At 40.7% G+C, this 20028-nt stretch overlaps 1 protein-coding gene and 1 pseudogene across 1 annotated transcript; one reads left to right on the forward strand and one right to left on the reverse strand.

Moving 5' to 3' along the window:
- Positions 1-5997: 5997 nt before the first annotated feature.
- LOC138052802 (uncharacterized) lies at positions 5998-8259 on the forward strand. The gene has a single exon (XM_068899385.1). It carries the CDS (start codon positions 6069-6071, stop codon positions 6981-6983), a length of 915 nt encoding a protein of 304 aa, XP_068755486.1. The 5' UTR covers positions 5998-6068; the 3' UTR covers positions 6984-8259.
- Positions 8260-9616: 1357 nt separating this feature from the next.
- The window catches only part of LOC138054264 (transient receptor potential cation channel subfamily A member 1-like), a 17892-nt pseudogene continuing 7480 nt past the window's right edge, over positions 9617-20028 (reverse strand).

Consider the following 20028-nt stretch of genomic DNA (forward strand, 5'->3'; position numbering starts at 1 on the left):
GGGAAGCCAACCAATTTTATCTAGCTGGCTGGGAAATTCTTATGTGTCTTGTTGGGAAAAAGGAACAGATAATGTTTTCCCAGCAACACTGAAAAACACCCGAAAATGCCTTAATAACATTTATTTTCATTAGCTGGGGTATAATAATACATTTTACAACAAATTGGTCGTTGGGTGCCCCTGACGTAACTTAAAAAGGGTTATGTTTTCTACAAGAACTTCGGGGTGAGCAAACAAAATTTGCGGAGGAACCTTCAAAAACTCCTCGAATGTTGACGTTTAGCAATCGGTCTTTTGGCCACAGCTGTAACGGTGATCCCTGAGAACCCGAACATTCAAGTGTCCGAAAAACTTGTTTGTTTTATCTTGCATCAATGCAGTTAAGGCTGACACCACAATACTTGATAAAAATTCTTCTCCCTGTCCACTTGATCCTCTCGATGAAAGACAACACTTTTTAAAGGTCCATCCTGTGCTTCTTTCAAGGCAAACTCACACCTCCCTAACTATTCTAGAGCGAAGTCCAAACACAATGAAAGGTTTGCATTTTGTGCCGTCGGCACTACTCGAGCATAAGGAGAGATTCTTTGACTTGGGCCATTTAAGTTTCAATAAGAACAAAACACAAACAGCGATTACAAACATTTGCTTGAACTGCATAACCTTTTAACAAACTTAACGTTTCGTATGTTGCAACATACATCATTAGAAGTGATTATATTATTCAGTTACAGATAATTTTAATTACGATCAGGCCCATTTTTAGTTTCGCCCATATGTTCTCTTACATCGTCTTCGTTTCACCTGCTCCACAGCACGTACCACGCGAAACTAAAATAGAGCCTGATCGCAGGTTAATTCAAATGTAAATGTATCACTGAAACGGACCAGGAACTAACGAATGCTAAAAACAGACACACCCACATTTCAGAAATTCCTTTCATGCTTTTAGAATGTAAGTAATTATATGAAAATCTTCATAGATTAAAGTATCTGTTGTGAAAATATGACTGCATTTGAGCTGTTAATTCCTCAAATTTTATGCATTCAGTTCTGTGCAAAAATTGGCCTCCAGGTCTTTTTCTACCTTAAAAGAGCAGGAATTTGCCGATGGTGACTTCCGGCATAAGGTTCTCTTGGTCTTCCAAGATAATAGGCAGGTCAAATTCCGGACCCTGAGGCAAAGCGTACACTTCCGTCGTACGAGTCAAATTATCGGAGGCGTAACATTGATAAGTGCATAAAGAGATTCGGGACCTGACGAAGCCCTCTCGCTAGAAACGTCATCTCGTCAAACAACGCGTTTTTAACCAAACACCAAATATCGGTTTCCGTTAATTTGTCCACAGACACAACACCATACTTTCCGGTTTTAGAAACTACTCAGCGACCTTCAGGTTCTTAAAAGCACACTCTGTTTCCGTTTTAATAACCGCAGCTACGCAAGTGCTTCATGAATGGCGAGCAATTGGAAACCGCGACATGCCACGCGAGAGACACGCGCAAAAGGAGAAACCTCAAAAACGTCGGAGGCTCCAGCATTATAGCTCGCCGAGAAGTTCTTAGAAGGCAATGTTCAGCTCAGAAGCAATTTATGAAATAAAGAACTCATTCCCCCCAAATTTTCTTGCCCTTAAATTTTCCGCTAAGAAATCCGAACAGATAAAATTATTTTAGCTGATAAACACATTTTTTAATAGACCTTTTTACCGATGCGGCGGCTATTTTGATTTCTATTTTTTCGAACGACATTATGGGATGCTCAGGGGGCAAATTAATGTGTATTTGCCCCCTGGGCATCCCATAATAGCTATTGGAAACAATAGAAATCAAAATGGCCGCCGTATCGGTAAAAAGGTCTATTACAACGAGCGTAAATGGACCCGGATGAACTTATAACCTTCAATGTAAAAATTGCCTGTCACTATTATCTACTCATCACTAGACCTGCGTGGAGTTGGATATGCCTTTTTGGATAGAACACTTGGAGATCACCAGTTTTATCCCATTAATTGGGGCTCTTCAAATTTCTCAAAATAGACTGTTTAATTTGCACAATTTCATTCTCCACAGACTGACAAAATGAAAAGTGAAATTATAACCACCATTGTTAAGGAATCATGCACACAAAGAGTCATATGTACTGCGAGTAATGACATCACGTGATCGGGTTCACAAGCGAGCTAAACTATATGGTTTATCCGAAGACTGGACCGAATATAGGCAATTACGAAATCTTGTGACCGGCATGAACAGAAAAGCAAGGAAAATATATATTTACACCAAGTTGAAGGAAACTCGTGCTAGGCCTAATTTTTTTTGGAATACATATGCGCTCCGTAAGGTCATTCCGGGTAAGAATAATTTCCGATCGGTGAAATTGAAAAACTGGTGATCAATAGAAAGGAGGTTAAGGACAAACAAGACATAGCTAATTCATTGAATGAGTACTTTACTACTATAGCCTCTTCTCTGCTATCTGGTCGCCAGGCTAATACTACCGCGAATTCCTTACCGTCAACTTGGCTTCAGGTGTACCTGACACCGACGCTGCATTTACGTTTCAACTCGTGAGTGACGAGGATGTTTTAAGGCTCTACGAACAATGGACGTAACAAAGGTCGCAGGTGCAGACAAACTTCCTGCTAAGATTTTGAGGATTGCAGCCCCTTGTATAAGCAGGAACATAGCACACTTACTCACTGCGTCTTATCAGAATAGACATCTTCCACTGTCATGGAAGGTTGCCTGAGTAACTCCAGAGTCCAAGGGAGGTTCCCTTACCGGAGCGTGACAACTACAGGCCTATATCCATTCTCCCAAATGTCTCTAAGGTTCACGAATTCTTTGCAAACTTGGATCTCATGCAATATGCGCGAGAAGCAGACCTTATTGGTCAACATCAGTATGCTTATGCACGGAACTCATCGACAACTGTGGCCCTGATTAAAGCTGTTGACTCGTGGAAATTAGCCATCGATCGCGGCGAAAAGGTTGTAAGTGCCTTTCTTGATTTAAGGAAGGCGTTTGACATCATAGATCATAACACCCTTCTACACAAAATGGGGAACAACGGTGTAACTGGTTTTAAGCTCAAATGGTTCAACAGCCATTTGGATGAAAGATATCAATACGTGAACTCTGGTTGCGAAGAATCAAGTTAGAGGTTGATTACTCATGGTACCCTGTTTAACATCCATGAAATTATATATATATATATATATATATATGCAAATTCTGCCGGATCACTGAGGTACTTTTGTGCGCGGACGATACCGATTATAATTAACAATTATTCACCTCAGTGTCGTTGAATAGTGGTGGATATTTATCGAGCCGCGAAGCGGCGAAGTAAATACCACACAAGTTGAACAAATAGCGGACCAAAGAGTAACTTTATTTATGACAATATACCGCAAAAATTCGATCAAGGGCAGCCCGATGAGTTGTTGTTGTTGTTTTTTTCTAGTTTACAGTGATGCACTGAGGAGGCAAAAGAAATGCACCCATCAATGCTAAGCCCCAGGGAGAGGGTTTGGGGGAAGTGGAACGACCCAGGGAAATTTGACATTTTTATAGAAGCTACAAAAATTCAAATTCCCTACCCCCGGGCACCATCAAAACAAGACGAATAACAGCCCGCTTTTGTATTCAATAAAACATGCAATGACAGAGAAGAAAATTCTTGAATACATACGTGCATGTAAGTAAACAAAAATCAACGTAACCACAAAAGATGTAGAAACAAGCACTATTCTACTGGTAAACACGCTCTCGCCAGGAACGTGCTCCCGTCAAACAACACGTTTTTAACCAAATAACAAATATTTCCGTGAACTTGTCCACAGACACAACACCATGGCTTTCGGCTTTAGAAACAACTCAATAACCCTCAAGTTCTGAAAAGCACGACCCGTTTCCCGTTTCCCGTTTAATAACCGCAGCAGCGGGTACGAGAGGATACAAAGAACGTGACACGTCACGCAAAAGGAGAAATAAAGGCTCATATGTTTCCCAGCTATTGGTTATTTGTTAAGTCGGTTATGTTACAGACCTCACAGCCAAACATGATATATCTAGACTATCCTTTTCTGGTTTTATTCGATCCTATACTAGAAAGAAAGTCTCATCCATTACCAACAAGTATCGTAAGGATCTAATTGAGCATTATTTTTAGCATTAAGCTTCTACTCGGCCACGGATTCTCTCAATTCACGTGTTGTGCTTCCTTATGTTGTGACTCTGGATCGGCCAGAGGAATCATTTTTCCGACTCCAGGGTACATAACATGTCAGTCGACATTCGTCGCCTACCTTGAAAATTAACGTGAGGCAATAAGAAGTAGAAAAAAGCATTTCGTAATCTTGATCATATCTTAATTAATATTCAAGGCAACGACTCAAAGCTCTTTTGCATTTTCTCACCGCAAATCATCCACAATTAAGAACTGACAGAGAAGGAATGGGATATGACTCGCATTTCGTTCGACTGCCACCTCCAAATATTTTCATTACTAGATTTTAAGAAATTAAACAAGCTAATGAACTTCAGTGTTCTATTTCCTATTTTGAGGAACCGTTTTTCCCTCTAGTTCAAAATCTCATCATATCCTGCGTTACAGACCTATTCCACATACAGCCTATCACGTAGCCAATATATTTCAAGGGCATCCATCAAATTAAGTTCTTGTTAAGTATAAAGATTGCTTAATTCTAAAAGAATTTGATCTGTTCGGAAATCTTTGCTGAAAATTGAAGTGTCCGAAATTTTTAGGGAATGATGTTTTCATTTCAATTATATTGCTAGCAGAGCATGTCTTCTGAGAACTTATACCAGCGAACCGTTTGCTTATCGAAAACTGCTAGGTGACCTTTTTAAGTGCCAAAAATTGCAAAAATGTCCCTTCGGAAAACGAAACGGACTACTTTTTCCTGGTTGCGAAACTGTGATGTCTATGACGCGCCGTGTGATCCAAAATTATTTATTAACGCGATTTCATATCTTGTGACAACACATGTACTGTATTCATCCGTGGTATTAGTTTTGAAGACTAAATTGTCATTGCCTACACTGAACTCCATATCAATTTTCCACCGTGTTGAAACATTTCCTACCTCAAAATTGTTATTGCCTACACTGACCTCCATATCAATTTTCCACCATGTTGAAACATTTTCTAGCTCGATATCAACCCACTGCCGTGATGAAATATTTTCTACCTCGATGTCAACTCAGTACTGTGACGAAACATTTTTACCGTGATGAAATAATTTGGGCCTCGATATCATTTTTCCACCTTGATGAAACATTTTCTACCTGGATATCAATTCACGACCTTGATGAAACATTTTGTACCTCAATATCAATTCACAAACGCGCTGATACATTTTGTACCTCGACATCAATTTTCCACCGTGATGAAACATTCTAAACCTCGATATAAATTCATTACCGTGATGAAACACGTTTTATCACGGCATTGAATTCATTATTGAGATCTAAAATGTAAAAATATTGAAGATCCGTTACCAGGATTTATGCTAAGAAAAAAAGTAAAATCGTTCTCTGGTAAAAAGTTTTGAAAAACTATGAGCTTTCGACAGACTGAACTGCTGCCTTCAACGGATAAAAATGTGTAAAGCCTAAAAGCGAAAGAAATTTAAATATAACGAAAAATTCGCATAAATTAAAGGATAAAAGCATGTGGTAGAAAAAATGTTTAAAATGCTAAGAAAATTAGTGTTTCTTTAAGAGAATGTGATATTGTCTTGGGAGCGGGCACGAATTGTTGTCTGCCCCTACAGTTTTTGCCGTGTGCCATGACTCCAATGTCTTTCTACTCCGGTTGTTCGCTTTGTCAATTTCCACGCACTTGACTACAATTATATCCAGCTTCGTGATCAACTTATATCTTATGCAAATTGCGCCATACATTGACGTACATGGCCCTTAGCTGCCTGCGCGTAAATCACGTATACGTGACTTATAAAAGAACTTCTTGGGTTTGATCGCGGTAGTTTGCAACGCGTAATTGTAGTGGAAGCACGAGCATTGTTGCTCTCCAAATAATGGAACAATATGAAGTCGAGTGTATGGGTTTCGGGCTCGCTTTTTTTCTGCTCCTTGGTCTGGCTGGTGGCGGTGCTGCTCTTATAAGTCTTGGCAGTCAAAGGCCACTAGAAGCGCAACCCAGTAAATACAGGGATTTGAATGTTACCCATAGTTACTGGTCAGAGGAAGATTGGCTCAGCTGGTTCCAGGAGCAGCGTCAAAAGATTGTTTTATTAACCGCTGGTCCCCCTCTCATTCTTATTGCTTTCGGCCTTTTTTACAGACCAATAATGATTTACAACCAACGCCACGTCAACCGACAGCAGGGTATTAATGTTCCAAATTGTAAAATTTCAGTCAGGAAAAATGCCCTAATTTTTGCAACCGTCGTGTCATTGTCGATTGGTTTGGCGCTGACCGTGGTTGGAAATGTGGCTCCGGCGTCTTTCTGGTTACTTAGAGGATGTGAAATTTGCAAGGAGAAGAATTTTCAGTTTCAGCGACAACTAAAGATTTGTCGAATTATCGGTCCACTAGTCATAAGCTTTGGTATATTGTTACCAATCGTTTGCATTCTCTATCGTCATGTGAAGAAGAAGATCGGTGACGACGAAGATATCAATGGACTAATTCGCCAAATGTTGTTAAAATATTTATGTTGTATGCGAACTTGCTCTTCCGAGCTTGGAGACTTACCAGCCGATCCTGTAACAGGGTCTGACCCGAGAAACTCAGCACAGCAACCCGAGGGACAATGTTTGCATCCAATAGGTTCGGCACAACCTTCGCCAACTCAATACCGTAACGCATCGCCACAGATTGGACAGAATTATCAGCCAAAGAGAGCGGAGTTTCCTCCTCCGTCGTACGAGAGTGTTGTAAACCAGAACTTAGCTTTGCCAAGTGCTCCACCCTTAGCAGTGTGGGTGTAGGAATATTTTAGGGGGATGGGGAGGAGGGTGGGGGGTGGGGGAATGAATTGAAAGAATCGAAACAGCGCGCGCTCTCATTCTTCGAGGTCACATGACATCTACCAATAAAACTGTTTCCCGCGAAACGTCGCTGAGCGGGCACCATTAGGGAGCTTACGAAACGACGACCCCGACGGCAACGACGACGCTACAAAACAATAGGTTTAGTGAGCAAAAACAATGGCTCTGCACGCTCTGCACGTGCGTTTTACATTGTGGTACATTTCTTTGCCGTCATCTCCTAAATGACGACGTGAAATGACCAAATTCAAGGTTCTGTGGAGGACGTTAGCACATGACGATGAATTTTCAGTTCTCTCTCTACGCTTCCAACTCACTCATACCAGTTTAATTCCTCGACAGTTACTACACATTTTTAACGCGGAACTACATGAAATAGTTTCCTAGTGATATGAATAACGCGGATTTGTATTTTTAAATGAAGTCCTCGTAGCCGTCGTCGTCATCGTTTCGTAAGCTCCCTAATGAAAAATCTATGACGTCTTCTATGACGTCTTCGAATCTCATCAATGTTTCCCTAGGCTGCGCCTCGGGGAAACTTTGAGATTCTGGGAAAACAAAATTAACTGTTTCCCTCGGGACCAGTCATTAAGTGCTTATGGTTTAATTTTGTTTTTGGTTTGAAAAGTTCATTCTTTTTTTCAAACCAGTTTAATCTTTTTAGAACATTGCCCATTTTAACATATTTAGATATCCTTCTGTAATTACTTTAATATGAGTATGTATAAAATAAACTAGAGAGAAATCATTTGAATATTATTATGATAGATTGTTGTCTCTGATGCGATCAAATAAAATAATAATATTATTTAAATATTGCATGTGAACAATACTTTTTAATGTTTGGGGTTAAATTCTCAGCTTAGTGGTGAAGGTTAGGCACTCAGATTTTGAATGGTTAGCTTTCATGTAAGGTCAGGGACACTGCTTGGCTAGTACTTAAATAAGGAATGCCGGAATGATGGAATGCCGGAACGGTGGAACGTCGGAATACTTAAACACGGAACGCCGGAATACTTAAACATGGAACGCCGAAATACTTAAAAAAAGAACGCCAGAATACTTAAACATGGAACAGTTGTGAAAATTCTGACAATTGGATCACATGCTCCCCCCCTTCCCCCCCAACGAGTGTTCGGGGCAAAAAATTAAAGTACAAAACAATGGTGAAATATGAACCCTTTTATTGTCGTAAAAAAGGTTGCTGTTATTCATCGTGGTGAAGTACAATAATAATAAAGTATTCTCGTTTGTTTCACGATGTGGTCAGTTGTGATGTAGATCATATTTCATATTTCATATTTCACCATTGTTTTGTACTTAACCATGTGTTCCAATTGTCAGAATTAAGTATTCTGGCGTTCTTTTTTTAAGTATGCCGGTGTTCCATGTTTAAGTATTCTGGTGTTCTTTTCTTTAAGTATTCCGGCGTTCCATGTTTAAGTATGCCGGCGTTCCGGGTTTAAGTATTCCGGCGTTCCTCCGTTCCGGCATTCCATCATTCCGGCATTCCGTGTTTAAGTACTAGCAACACTGCCTGCATTTTAGTAATTAGGGTTGAGCTCTCAACTAGGTTTACGCACTTATTTAAACCGGTTAGCATCTCAGGAGGTGTATGACAACTGCTGGAGAGGATCAGGGAGGGTAGGTGAGTAGAAGGGAAGAAAATATCTTTAGTTCTTTTTTAAACTCCCTAAAAAATAAAGCCCCCATTTTTTTTAACTACACCCCCAAGAGTTGATAAAAATAAAACCAGTTTAAAAAATTTAAACTGGTTAAAAGAAATGAACCGGTTTAAAAAAAATTCAAACCAAGAACAAAATTAAACCACAACATATACTCTGACAAAAGTCCAGATAGCTTAGGGCCTGTTTACATGGAAGGAGAGTGCCCCGGCTAGAAGGGTTGAAACATAGCTTGCCTTTACATGCAACTCACCCAACCGGGATAGTCAGTGGCCTGCATGGGTTATATTTTGAGAGGCCGCTAAGCACAACAAACAAAAAAGCCAGCAAAAGAAGCTTTTTGGCGGTAAGTTATAGGACTGCTGTTTTGCACTCCGCTGAGTCAGTGTGATCACCTGAAGCATGTTTTCGAGGTTTACCTCACCTCGGCTGCCAGGGATTGCCCGGTACGAACCGTTTACATGGCAAAAAGCTAACCCGCCTAGCCGGTTGGCCCGGGCAAGTAGACAGGGTGCCCCGGGTAGGCGGGCTACCCTATCTAGCATGTAAACGCTTGAATGCGTTTTCTAAAGAAACGTATGAAAAGTTAGCCCTCCCACAGTAGCTCGGTTAACCGGGTAACTTGGTTAGCTGGGGCACCCTCCCTCCGTGTAAACAGGCCCTTAGGATACCATTTTGACTTTGTTTACGTTTTGCATTAATAAAAAGTTTGCGTCAGGTAAACAGTATCTGTGACAGCAAAAATCATCAAAATTAAAAATACAAAACTCTGTTGCAAAAGTCGAAAACAAATAGCTTTCTTCGTTATTTTTATGAATCGGGGTAATCATATACTCGGTTGGTTCCATAATACATCCTATGCGCAGAGAGAGGCCGTCCATATTTGAAATAATAAAACTTTAATATTGTACCCTTCCAGGGAGGGTTTTTACTTCTGATTTGTCTGGGTAAAAAAGCCTGTAAGACGATGGCAATGTCTAGGAAATCATTTTATTGTAAAAGCGGGAATGCTTTTCCACAGCCTTCTTTAGTAAAAATTCTCCGAATTAACTTTGGGTGATATTCTCACTGGGAGTGTGACCCCGCGCTTAACAGATATATTACCAAGTAAAGCTATGATCCTCATAGTTATGGACGCAATTTTAGCAAATGCGCTAAATTCAACGGGATTTGAACCCGTGACCTCGCGATACCGGTGCGACGCTCTAACCAACTGAGCTATGAAGCCACTGACGTTGAGAGCTGTTGCTAGTTAATTGTGAGCTCTAATTTTCCTCGAGGAATGAATCAATGAACGAAATGATATATATGAAATGAATCAATAGTGAACTGCGGATATGAAATCAAGTAAAGCTATGATCCTCGCAGTTATGGACGCAATTTTAGCAATTGCATAGAGAAGCCTGAAAAATTCAGGACTTCAACGCCGGGGATTTGAACCCGTGACCTTGCGATACCGGTGCGACGCTCTAACCTCTCAACGTCAGTGGTTTCATAGCTCAGTTTAAAAAATTAAATGTTTTGCACTTTTGTATACGTTCTCTTTTACGTTTAAATGGGTCTCCTCACGAAAGACGTAATGTGTAATGTAAAACTCATTACAACTGTATTACATGATTGCCGTGTACATGGGAATCCAATATGTGAGATATCTTCTTGATAACTCGTTCAAACTGTCCAACAGAGCCAGCATTTTTTTAAGTCTTGGGGCAAGTTGTTGCATAAACAAGCCCTGCTAGAGCAAAAGATTCGTTTTATAGCATTAGTATTTGGTTTGGCCAGAGAAAGTTTTCCCTCAAGATTTCTCTGGTAAGAGTTTTTCTCTTACCTTCTGTAAGTCATTTACGATATGGACTAATCACATAACCCTGCATTTCGGAGTTAAAATAAAGGATTGTGCATAGCATTGTGGTACTTCATTCTGGTAAAGAATCCGCATAAAGTAAATACTCTCCTCTGTAGCTTTTCAAAATACGCCTCTGACAAAAAAATGTCAAAGTTGGTGTGGGGTCAATATTTCTTTCTCAAAAAAATGCAAAATGAACATCACTCAGCAGAAACTCGAAGCTGGAAACATCAACGACCTGTGCGCATAAGTTCTATTTAAACTTGAAAAAAATGTTCCGTTTAGCAAGCTGTCATTTCAGGTCCTCTTTGAGACATATTTTCGTCGGTCTCTTGCGGCGACTGTCCATCCAGGAAGTCTGAGGTTATGATATCTGGACACTCTTCCATAATGGGCCTGATATCTTCAAGGCTGCGTGAGTCCATTTCGCCGCCAGGGTCGATTTTTCTGGCCAGTCTTCTCAACAGAGTGTTCTGAGCGTCGATGACATTCACTAGAGTTTTGATGCGTCTTTTGGTTTTATCCAATTGCTTCCTAACCTGGTTGTACTCGGATAAATTGGAATCACCCGGGTCTGCAGGAAGACCAAAGTCGAGCTTAGACGAGTTCTTGATTCCAAGCCAAGCCATGAACCTGAACAAGAAAAGAGGAAAATTGAGAACGTCGAATCTATTTAAACGGGTTGTTCAATACAGCCAAACTAAGTTGATTCGTCTTCAAGACTTGGTGGAAGTCTTGTTTGCGAGGTATCTACTAGAGCGAGTTTCCATCGAGTGTCGTAAAACCAAAACCAAAGTAATTACTTTGGCCAATGAAAAAGGACGGAGACAATCCAGTAAACCAATCACGTAGCCGACACAAAGCGCGGGAAGATATGCACGCGCCGGCCACGATTGGGTTTGGTTTCAGTTCTGATTGTTTGAAAAAGTGGCGAGAGAACTTCGACCAATAACTGAGTGACGTTATGCAAAACCAAAGCAATTCGCTAGTTTGATTAATAAAATAACACAAACAGCGGTCAAGCTACAATGGCCTAAGAACACGAATTCGCTAGGTACTTTCGACACACAATTGAAAACCGCTCTGTAGACACACTTGCCGCTTAAATTGTCCATATATTGAAGTGCGAGGCTCACTTTTCCATGTCGTCTATATCCCGCACTTCAAAATATACACTTCTTTCATTCATCGAGTCATTCACCGGAACAAATGAGCCCAAGAAATTCCTCTAGTCATGCCCAATGTACCAAAACTGAGTCGATTAGTCTTAGTAGAGCATTGTCCCGGCATCGCAGAGATCATGGGTTCGTATCCCGTTGGAGCCACCTGAATTTTTCAGGCCTTGGTTGTTCAAAAGGGGGATAGCGCTATTTTCTGGATAAATTACTATACAGCGGATGAACACTAGGAAAACCAATTGAGTTATCTAGTGGATAATGATTGATCCAGGGGACACCGCTATCCACTCCCCCACCAATGGAACCAGGTATCTGCTATAAGAGACAATTTGCTTAAATTGCTAGAGCGACTTTGGTGTGACTTAGAAAAAATAAACGTGAAAACAGAACGTAAGCAAGAATGCAAAGCGTTTAATTGGCTTATCGAACAAAAATAAACGAGCGCGAATTGTCATTGGCTTAGCGAAAGCGGATAGAAACAATGTCATGTTCTCTCCGTGGAACTTTCTGGAAAGTTTCGCTTTGACGTCATTTATAACGCAGTAATGTGATTGGGCAATCGAACTGTTTACTGCTCTTTTTGGAGTTTCCTTGTCGGGAATAAGGAGAAGCTTTGTTTTAGTCTTGCCAAACATTGGTCCGCGAAACAAATTGCGAACACTATTTTGAAGGTCGTACAAAAGTCGCTCTATGCAGATCACTTCTCCATCTCGTCTAAGGGACATACAGATATAGAAGAAATAAATCAAGTGAAGCTATGATCCTCGCAGTTATGAACGCAATTTTTGCAATTGCTTAAAGAAGCCTGAAAAATTCAGGACTTCAACGGGGTTTGTACCCGTGACCTCGCGATACCGGTGCGGTGCGATTAACAGCGTTGCACCGGTGTCGCGAGGTCACGGGTTCAAACCCGGTTGAAGTTCTGAATTTTTCAGGCTTCTTTACACAATTGCAAAAATTGCGTTCATAACTGCGAAGATCATAGCTTCACTTGATTTCATATCCGCAGTTCATATATATGATCTCATATATCATTTCATAAAAGAAATAAAGGAAACAAGCAATGAAGGGGCCAGAAAATGTTTACGAATCGAGTCGATTCGAGTCGCATCGTCAGGGAGTTAATGGATTCCATTCATCGAGGGGGAAGTCGATGCGCAAGACATTTAAAATAAACGTCAGGAAAAGAACATTAATAAAGGGACCAGAAATGTTCAGATTTGCCCACAGATGGCGACACACTGAATTAGAATTCATGTATTTAATTTGAGAAGTGACCATAATCAAGGATTCTATGGCAGGCTTATCTGGCAGTAAGTACCGTTGTTGATGAGAAAAATAAGCGTAAGTGTCTTAATTTTTAATTGATATGATAACGTTTGCAAGGTAAGCGAAGAAACAAAGAACATTGCGATCACTAGAATACAAATGAAAAGGGGAAATGCCATTATCTCGTGAACGAGAGGACCATATCACCTATGGAGAAAGTATTCAGCAACCAAAACGAAAAAAGCCGCAGTTGTGCAAATTGCAGAATGGCGATGATTTTCTATTCGTATTCACCTTAATTTTGGCCCGTTTAATGAACACGAGCAGAGTCTTACGGCTTACGAGGGAAGGAATGGAAGTTCCTTTCACCAGATGTCAGTAGTAATCAACATCCCGTTTCATTTAATAGCTCATCACACAAGAAGCTGGGCCGCTATCTCTAAGACGTTTTGGAGCAATCTTAGAGAAAGCAAGAGTTTAAGCTAGAGGGGTGGGCTGCATCATGACAAAACAACATGATAAACCGCAACTTACCTTTTCCATCTGCTTGGGCGATTGGGTCTGAATACCAACGTTGGCCGATAAAGTCTCCTCGTGATAAACCTTGGGTAGCTCTCTTCGATCTCGGCAACAAACTCAACCTGCATAGCTAACCGTTTCAGAGTGGCATTATGCTGTATAGAATCGATATCTCCAACGGCAAGACCGACCTAAGAAAATAAAAGAAAGCCACGTGAGCACGTGGTTCAGTTTTACACTTATGGAGCTGTTGAAGCAAGCCTTTTTGAAATATTATTTCGAAATGGAAATGACAAAAGTTATCATAGAAAGGATAAATTGAGAGGGTGAATTCCGAAAATTCCTCATCGCGCAACTAACCAGTATCACGACCTTGAAGTCACGTGCACCGCATTAAGGGGACTCAACCCGGCTTTATGACTTTCGAAAATCCTCGATCGTTGGAACTTCGGATTAATACTCTAACATTGCACTTCCACCTAACAACCACGTTTATCTAAAACACATTGCTAAACGATCGATTTTTTGGTCAATGTTCTTATTTGTTAAAAATGTCGCGTTTGCCGGCTAGGGAAGCCGTGCAATGGCTCTTTTCATTTTGTTTTGAATCGCTCTTATCACAAAAAAGCATTGGTGATAAAAATTAAAATAACCCTTATTAGAAAGGGCAGGGAAAATACTGTAACCTACCCCAGATTCTATGTTGTTTCCCCCACTCACCCGCCCTAGCTCTACCTTAGATAAAAATGGCTGAGATTCCCAATTGGCGGGAGGCAAATTATTCACCTATTTACTGAGTGTGTTATTCTTAAATTCGGGACCATTGAAAAAAAACTACATTCCGTGTCAGAGTGTGATTGGAACACAACGCAAGCATACGCAAATCCCTCGCCGTAGGTCCAGGCCGCCTCCCCAAAAGTATAGGCTAAGACGAAACGCTCAAGCAACTTCATCAGCAGACAACAGCCAATTTAAAAGCTTGTTGGACACTAATCTCTTCATCACTTTCCTTGAAATATTACGGTGAACGCATTTATTAAAATAACTAAATTATCGACCTACCAGAAGGTTCATTAGTATGATAGACATGAGAAGCAGAAAGATCGCCAGGAAGACAAAAGATGCATCAGGAAAAGGGTTGAGTGGCGTTTGAGTGGTAGTGCTCTTTTTCCCGATGGTTTTTATAAACTTGTCGTCGAATTCAAATTCTCCAACCATCATTACCATAACCGAGATGAAAGCTCGTCCTATATCAAGAAATGCATCCTGTAACAAAAAGGGAGAACTTTCCATCACAATCACAAGCTCACAATCAATCACGTGTCGTCTGATCGATGACTATGTAAATAATGCATACAATTTATTACGTCAACATCCATTTATACATAAGAGCAATCCAGTGTAAACTCTATTTGTAACCCCTGAAGAGGGTTGGTTTGGCCAGCCGAAATATAGTACATTACTAATTAATCAAACCTAAGTTGTATCGGCTCTTGCTTAAAGTATAAATTAGTACCTTATGCGATTTATCTTACAAAATAACAGTCTTGTATTTTCATTACTTTCCAAGGTGGTAATTATTCTAGGCACAACGCATGATTTGTGCAAGACCAGCCAAGTCGAAACTTGCCGTTCGTCTGAGAAGTTCACCTATTAGAAAGACAAGCACAAGGCGTGCTATGCGCTGAGAAGAACTACATCCCCTGTATTGAATGTTGGAAAAAGCACTGCCGGTACGGTGAATAGCCCACCTTCTGTCGGTCTTAAATACTGCATGAACAGCTAAACTTATTTTTACGTGTATTAAAAATGTTTTTTCAACTTTGTCTCACATATATTGTGTCTTTAGTGTAAAATACGCCGAAGGTAAAGTAATAGTAATAAAAAGAACATTAACACTAGTAATAATGAAGATGATGATGATGATAATGATGATGATGATGATGATGATGATGATGATGATGATGATGATGACATGAATCCTCTACCAAGAGACCGAATGAAAATAACCTCAAATCACATAAAATGAGTTAAAGCGGGATATCATTTCAAAATCTTGCTTTCCGCTCAAAGAGAAAAAGAAGAAAATTAGTGAAAAGCTCCCGGAGCAGAGTAGAAAACCAACGATTTCAACCCAGATATGACGTTGAGTGTGGGAGTCGAACCAAGGTCACATTGGTGGAAAGCGAGTGCTGTCACCACTGCGCCATTCTTGTGATTACGTTTGACAAACGGGCAGCAGCTGAGTGCATGCAGTTAATTGGTAAGGGAAACTTCTTACCTGTTCTTTGAAGAGGACGAAGAAGACAATGGCAAAACCAATGATGAAAACGACAAAAACAACAAACACCTTGAGTACTGTCTTAGTGACTTCCACGAACATGGTGACATAAATTCCAAACAGACGAAACCGGCGGAGAAACAGCACCAAGTTGGCATAACAGAGGAAAACCGATGTCACTCCCACTAACCATAGATTGTAAGGATCTGCTATTCGCTGAAACAATTGTTGGGTTATGCCCTTTGGCATAACGTATGGAATCATGAAAGTGAATGATGTACCATAGAGGAGCCACTCCAGCAGGTTGCTGAGGTCCTTGAAGTATCTACATCTCTGGATTATAATTTGCATGATCTCCTTCAGGAGATGGATAACTGCAAACCAAACACCACGTATGAAATTCCTGCGTTGTATCCGGTTTGACCCTCGTAGATGATTAATATAGGGTGGCATTCATAAAATCCAAGTTCTTCGCTGTCGTTATAACTATAACCATCATCGACAAAATATTCGCACTCCCACTCATCGCTCTCCTCTTCGTAGCGGTAGTACCTTGTGAAGTTTAGCTTCTGTCTCTCAGTGACGATAAAAGCGGAATACGAACCGACAAAAAGCAAGTACGACAGAAAGTTGAAATAGTATAAAAAGCGTCCAAATGTGGACCACTTTCGATTCAACAGAACCTGTGTAAGTGGATGCAACAATAGTTTCATCCTTTCACTGTTCACCATAGTCCTGGGTCCGAAGAAGCGTCGCCCCAAGGCGAAAACTGGGTCATCGGGACCTGGATCAAGGAGATGGAAATCATAGGTAATGGAGAAGTTAGGATCATCTGAGCCTGTCATCTCAGAGCGCTTAACACATCGATCCATCAACAGCTCTGCACTTTCGGGAAAATGCTCTATAAGGAGCTTCATAGGCGAGTGTCCATACTTGTCTTTGTGTGCCATTATCTCATGCCATCTGCAAGATAAATTTCAAGTGTGAACTCTTGTTACTTTCCAAAAGCATGAGCTCATCATTTGTACTCACACTTTAACCAAGATAACACATTATTAAAAACCAGTTTCCATACCCTGTAACAAACAAAGCAATTGCGTAAATGGTTTGGAACCCAGCAGTCATATTATTAATTAAGTATTTGTTCCAGCTATCTGTGTTGCCTTGTGGTGAGAGGAGAGAGAGGGTAGATAGTTCTGTTTTAACTAGAGCGATTTGGAAGATAAACAATTCATGTAGCACGCAACTGTTTTGCACAGGTCTAGTTTTCAACATTATCGAAAACCTCGCGAAAGCGGTCGCCAAGTTTTCTTCTTGTTTCGCCTATTTAGATTTTATTGCATTTGTGCATCATTGCATGTTACACTATAAGTATGCTAAGCTTGCACCACACAGATTATGCGGTTGGCTGTTGGAGGCAAAGGTCTAACATGAAATTGAACTTCAGCTATTACTAAACCGACCGTACAGTGAATGTTTCACCATTGTCAGGGCTACGTCGCTGTTTCCTGCCCGGACAGCAGACTCCAAGCACGTTTGAATCTGCGTGTTGCACACGGTCATTTTTGCCACCGTTGTCCAGTAGCAGTTTCAACTATATTAACGTGACCTTGTCGACCAAGCAATATGCAAAGGCTGTGTCCCCTTCCATGTTCACACAATCCAAAGTTGTTTCCGCTTTGTCAGCAGTTCTTGGCATGAATTTTCAAAAACCCAGTTTTGCATGCCCCCATCAATGGTTGTCCAAACGATCATTGTCTGGGACAATCCGCGTCGGCTCCGAGTTCTTAGTAAAGTGTGTAGCAAACTTTTTCTGGAAATTTGAGACATTCCGCTAACGATGAGTTTCTATTCAAATAAAGTTAAAAGGAAATGCAATTATTGTCCTACAATTTACTACGTAACCTAGTGCTTTACCCACTTTGTTGGTCTATGGTTATACATAGGAGTTCGTTGGGTGTCTTTGCCAAAGTTACTAAATGGAGAAACGACAAGCTATTCTGTGCAGTTTTTTAACATCTTTCAAGCTTGATAGATGTAATACTGATTGAAACCACCTCTCTACATTGATTTGAATTGGTACATACTGTCGCGGAAGGGCAAAGATCCTCCCTCTGTTGTTGGCCAATCACGAAAATGTTTACCTTACAGTGAAAACAAAACAACTGTGGTACAGAGGATGCTTACCTATGTCCATTCATAACTGCATTATGAAAGTGGCAGTTCTCCCTTTAGCATCTCGTTCGTCTAAGCCAGAAGCTACTCGCCTCGCCAACGCTTCAACGTGCCGCAAACATTCCTTCTTGGGCAGGCGAGATGCAGTGGGGTTTGCTTGTGTTTCATCGTGGAATATGAACTTTGTGTGCTTGCTCAAGAGTGCATCCCATACCTATATCCAGATACAATCCAGAGAAGCAAAATCTTACAAAGAATGCCACTACAAAAAATCGATGCAAGGGGATGTTCAGAACCACCTACCTTCTTGTTCGTTGTACCTGTTCAAAATCTTTATACCTTTCTCGGGAACAATTATTCTGGTTGCTTCAAAGCAGCCATAAATCCAACGTTTATTTAATATTGAGTTATAAATAACCACCGCGAAACAAACATATGGAAGAAGACGATCGTTGGCCGTCAGTAGGAGTCATTTTTATTGCAACAGGCTTAAACTATAGAGAAATACATACAATATGTGAATGGAGGCAGGTGTGGGTTCAGTGGTTAGGGCGGCTTGCCTGGAGATCCCGGGAGACCCCGGATTCAAGGACCCGTTATCGATCACTCTTTGAATTTGATACTGGTATTCTTCTGGTTCAACCTCTACGGCTGTACTTGTAAATAGCCAAGGGTTTGCCCCGGCCAATTGGGATCTCCAAAAAAATTGTTGTAAGTGTGTGTCGTTTCATTGACCCTAGGACTGAGTCCCTATGGTGTTCGGTCAAGTATGCGAGAATTGTAATGTCAGTTCCGAGTTCATGTGTGCCTCCTCTTCAAAGCGAGTCTAAGTGCAAAGGTTCTTCTTACGAAAAATTACTTTGAAATAGATAAAGTAGAAATCAATTAGCATCACAAAAACGTCGCTCTTAGGACTCGCTTGATAGAGAAGGCAGACATTGAACTCGGAAGTGGCTGGCTATTAAATCACTCTGACATCTTTCACCATGGCAGCATAATGGCGTGGAACTCGCTCCTGGACATCAGGACTTGTAGAAGATTTTCGTTAAAAGATATTGTTCTTCCAAGAGCATATTCAATGTTTCCAAATGTTCGTTTTCGACTGCCATGTGAACGCAGAGCTTCATGTAAATGTCACATGCTTTGAAGGAAGTATCTTTGAAAAAGAAAAGTCGAGCGCATTTTGTCTGACCGGCATTGCCACGGCCATTCAAGAAAAGGTCGTGTTGTGATGAGCATCAGGGAGTATCGATGGGTACACCGTTGTCCAAAAGAAGAAAACGAGATTATGTCATCGCGATTTAAACACAGCTGCCCTAAGGAGAAAAAAAGCCTTCTTATAGAAACTACAAGAACTTGTGAAGCCGGAGAATTAATGTTGAAGAACAACACAAAGGCCTTAAGAATTTTTTCCTTACCTTTTCCGTTTTGGTCCTTTAGCTTGTGTTTCAATTAGATTGGAACTAACTCTTTTCGTCAGGTTACTCCAGTAATAACAAATTTACTGGCGTATCACTTTCAATTTTCAAAAAAAGACTCAATGCTGTAGTTAATGTCTTGAGGAACGCATTAAGAATTGCGTCAGTAATGGACGTAGGAGTGAGCATCAATTGCGTCGTTATGTATAACTTTTATGGACTGTTGTTGCCACACATGGGTTCAGAAGAAACGAAACTTTACCTTGTTCAGTGCCGTTAAGGGAATCTTAACTTTCCTTGCGCATTTGCTCAAATGACTTACCCCATCCCCTATGACCTATGCCTAAAATTCAATTGAAAAGATGCCTATTGTACTAAAAAAAAAAAGGATATATCTTGTGAGAAATAAAGCAGTCACTAGTGTATGACAATCATAACAAAATCGTACTCACCCACTGTGAAGAACAGCTTTTGAATCTGCATTCTTGGCCGCAACCATCTCCGGATTCCTCTTTTTACCAACCACTGCACCATTTGTAAGTCCTTTCACTGTCGCAACGTAAAGAGGCCGTTTCGCTGTCGGATCTGCGAGCCACGATCTCGGCTCCGTACTG

The sequence above is a fragment of the Montipora capricornis genome, chromosome 6 (genome assembly GCF_036669925.1).
Source record: "Montipora capricornis isolate CH-2021 chromosome 6, ASM3666992v2, whole genome shotgun sequence".
Taxonomy (NCBI): domain Eukaryota; kingdom Metazoa; phylum Cnidaria; class Anthozoa; order Scleractinia; family Acroporidae; genus Montipora; species Montipora capricornis.

Excerpts from the sequence above, each read along its gene's own strand:
- LOC138052802 (XM_068899385.1), top strand. The coding sequence starts at position 6,069 with ATGGAACAATATGAAGTCGAGTGTATGGGTTTCGGGCTCGCTTTTTTT.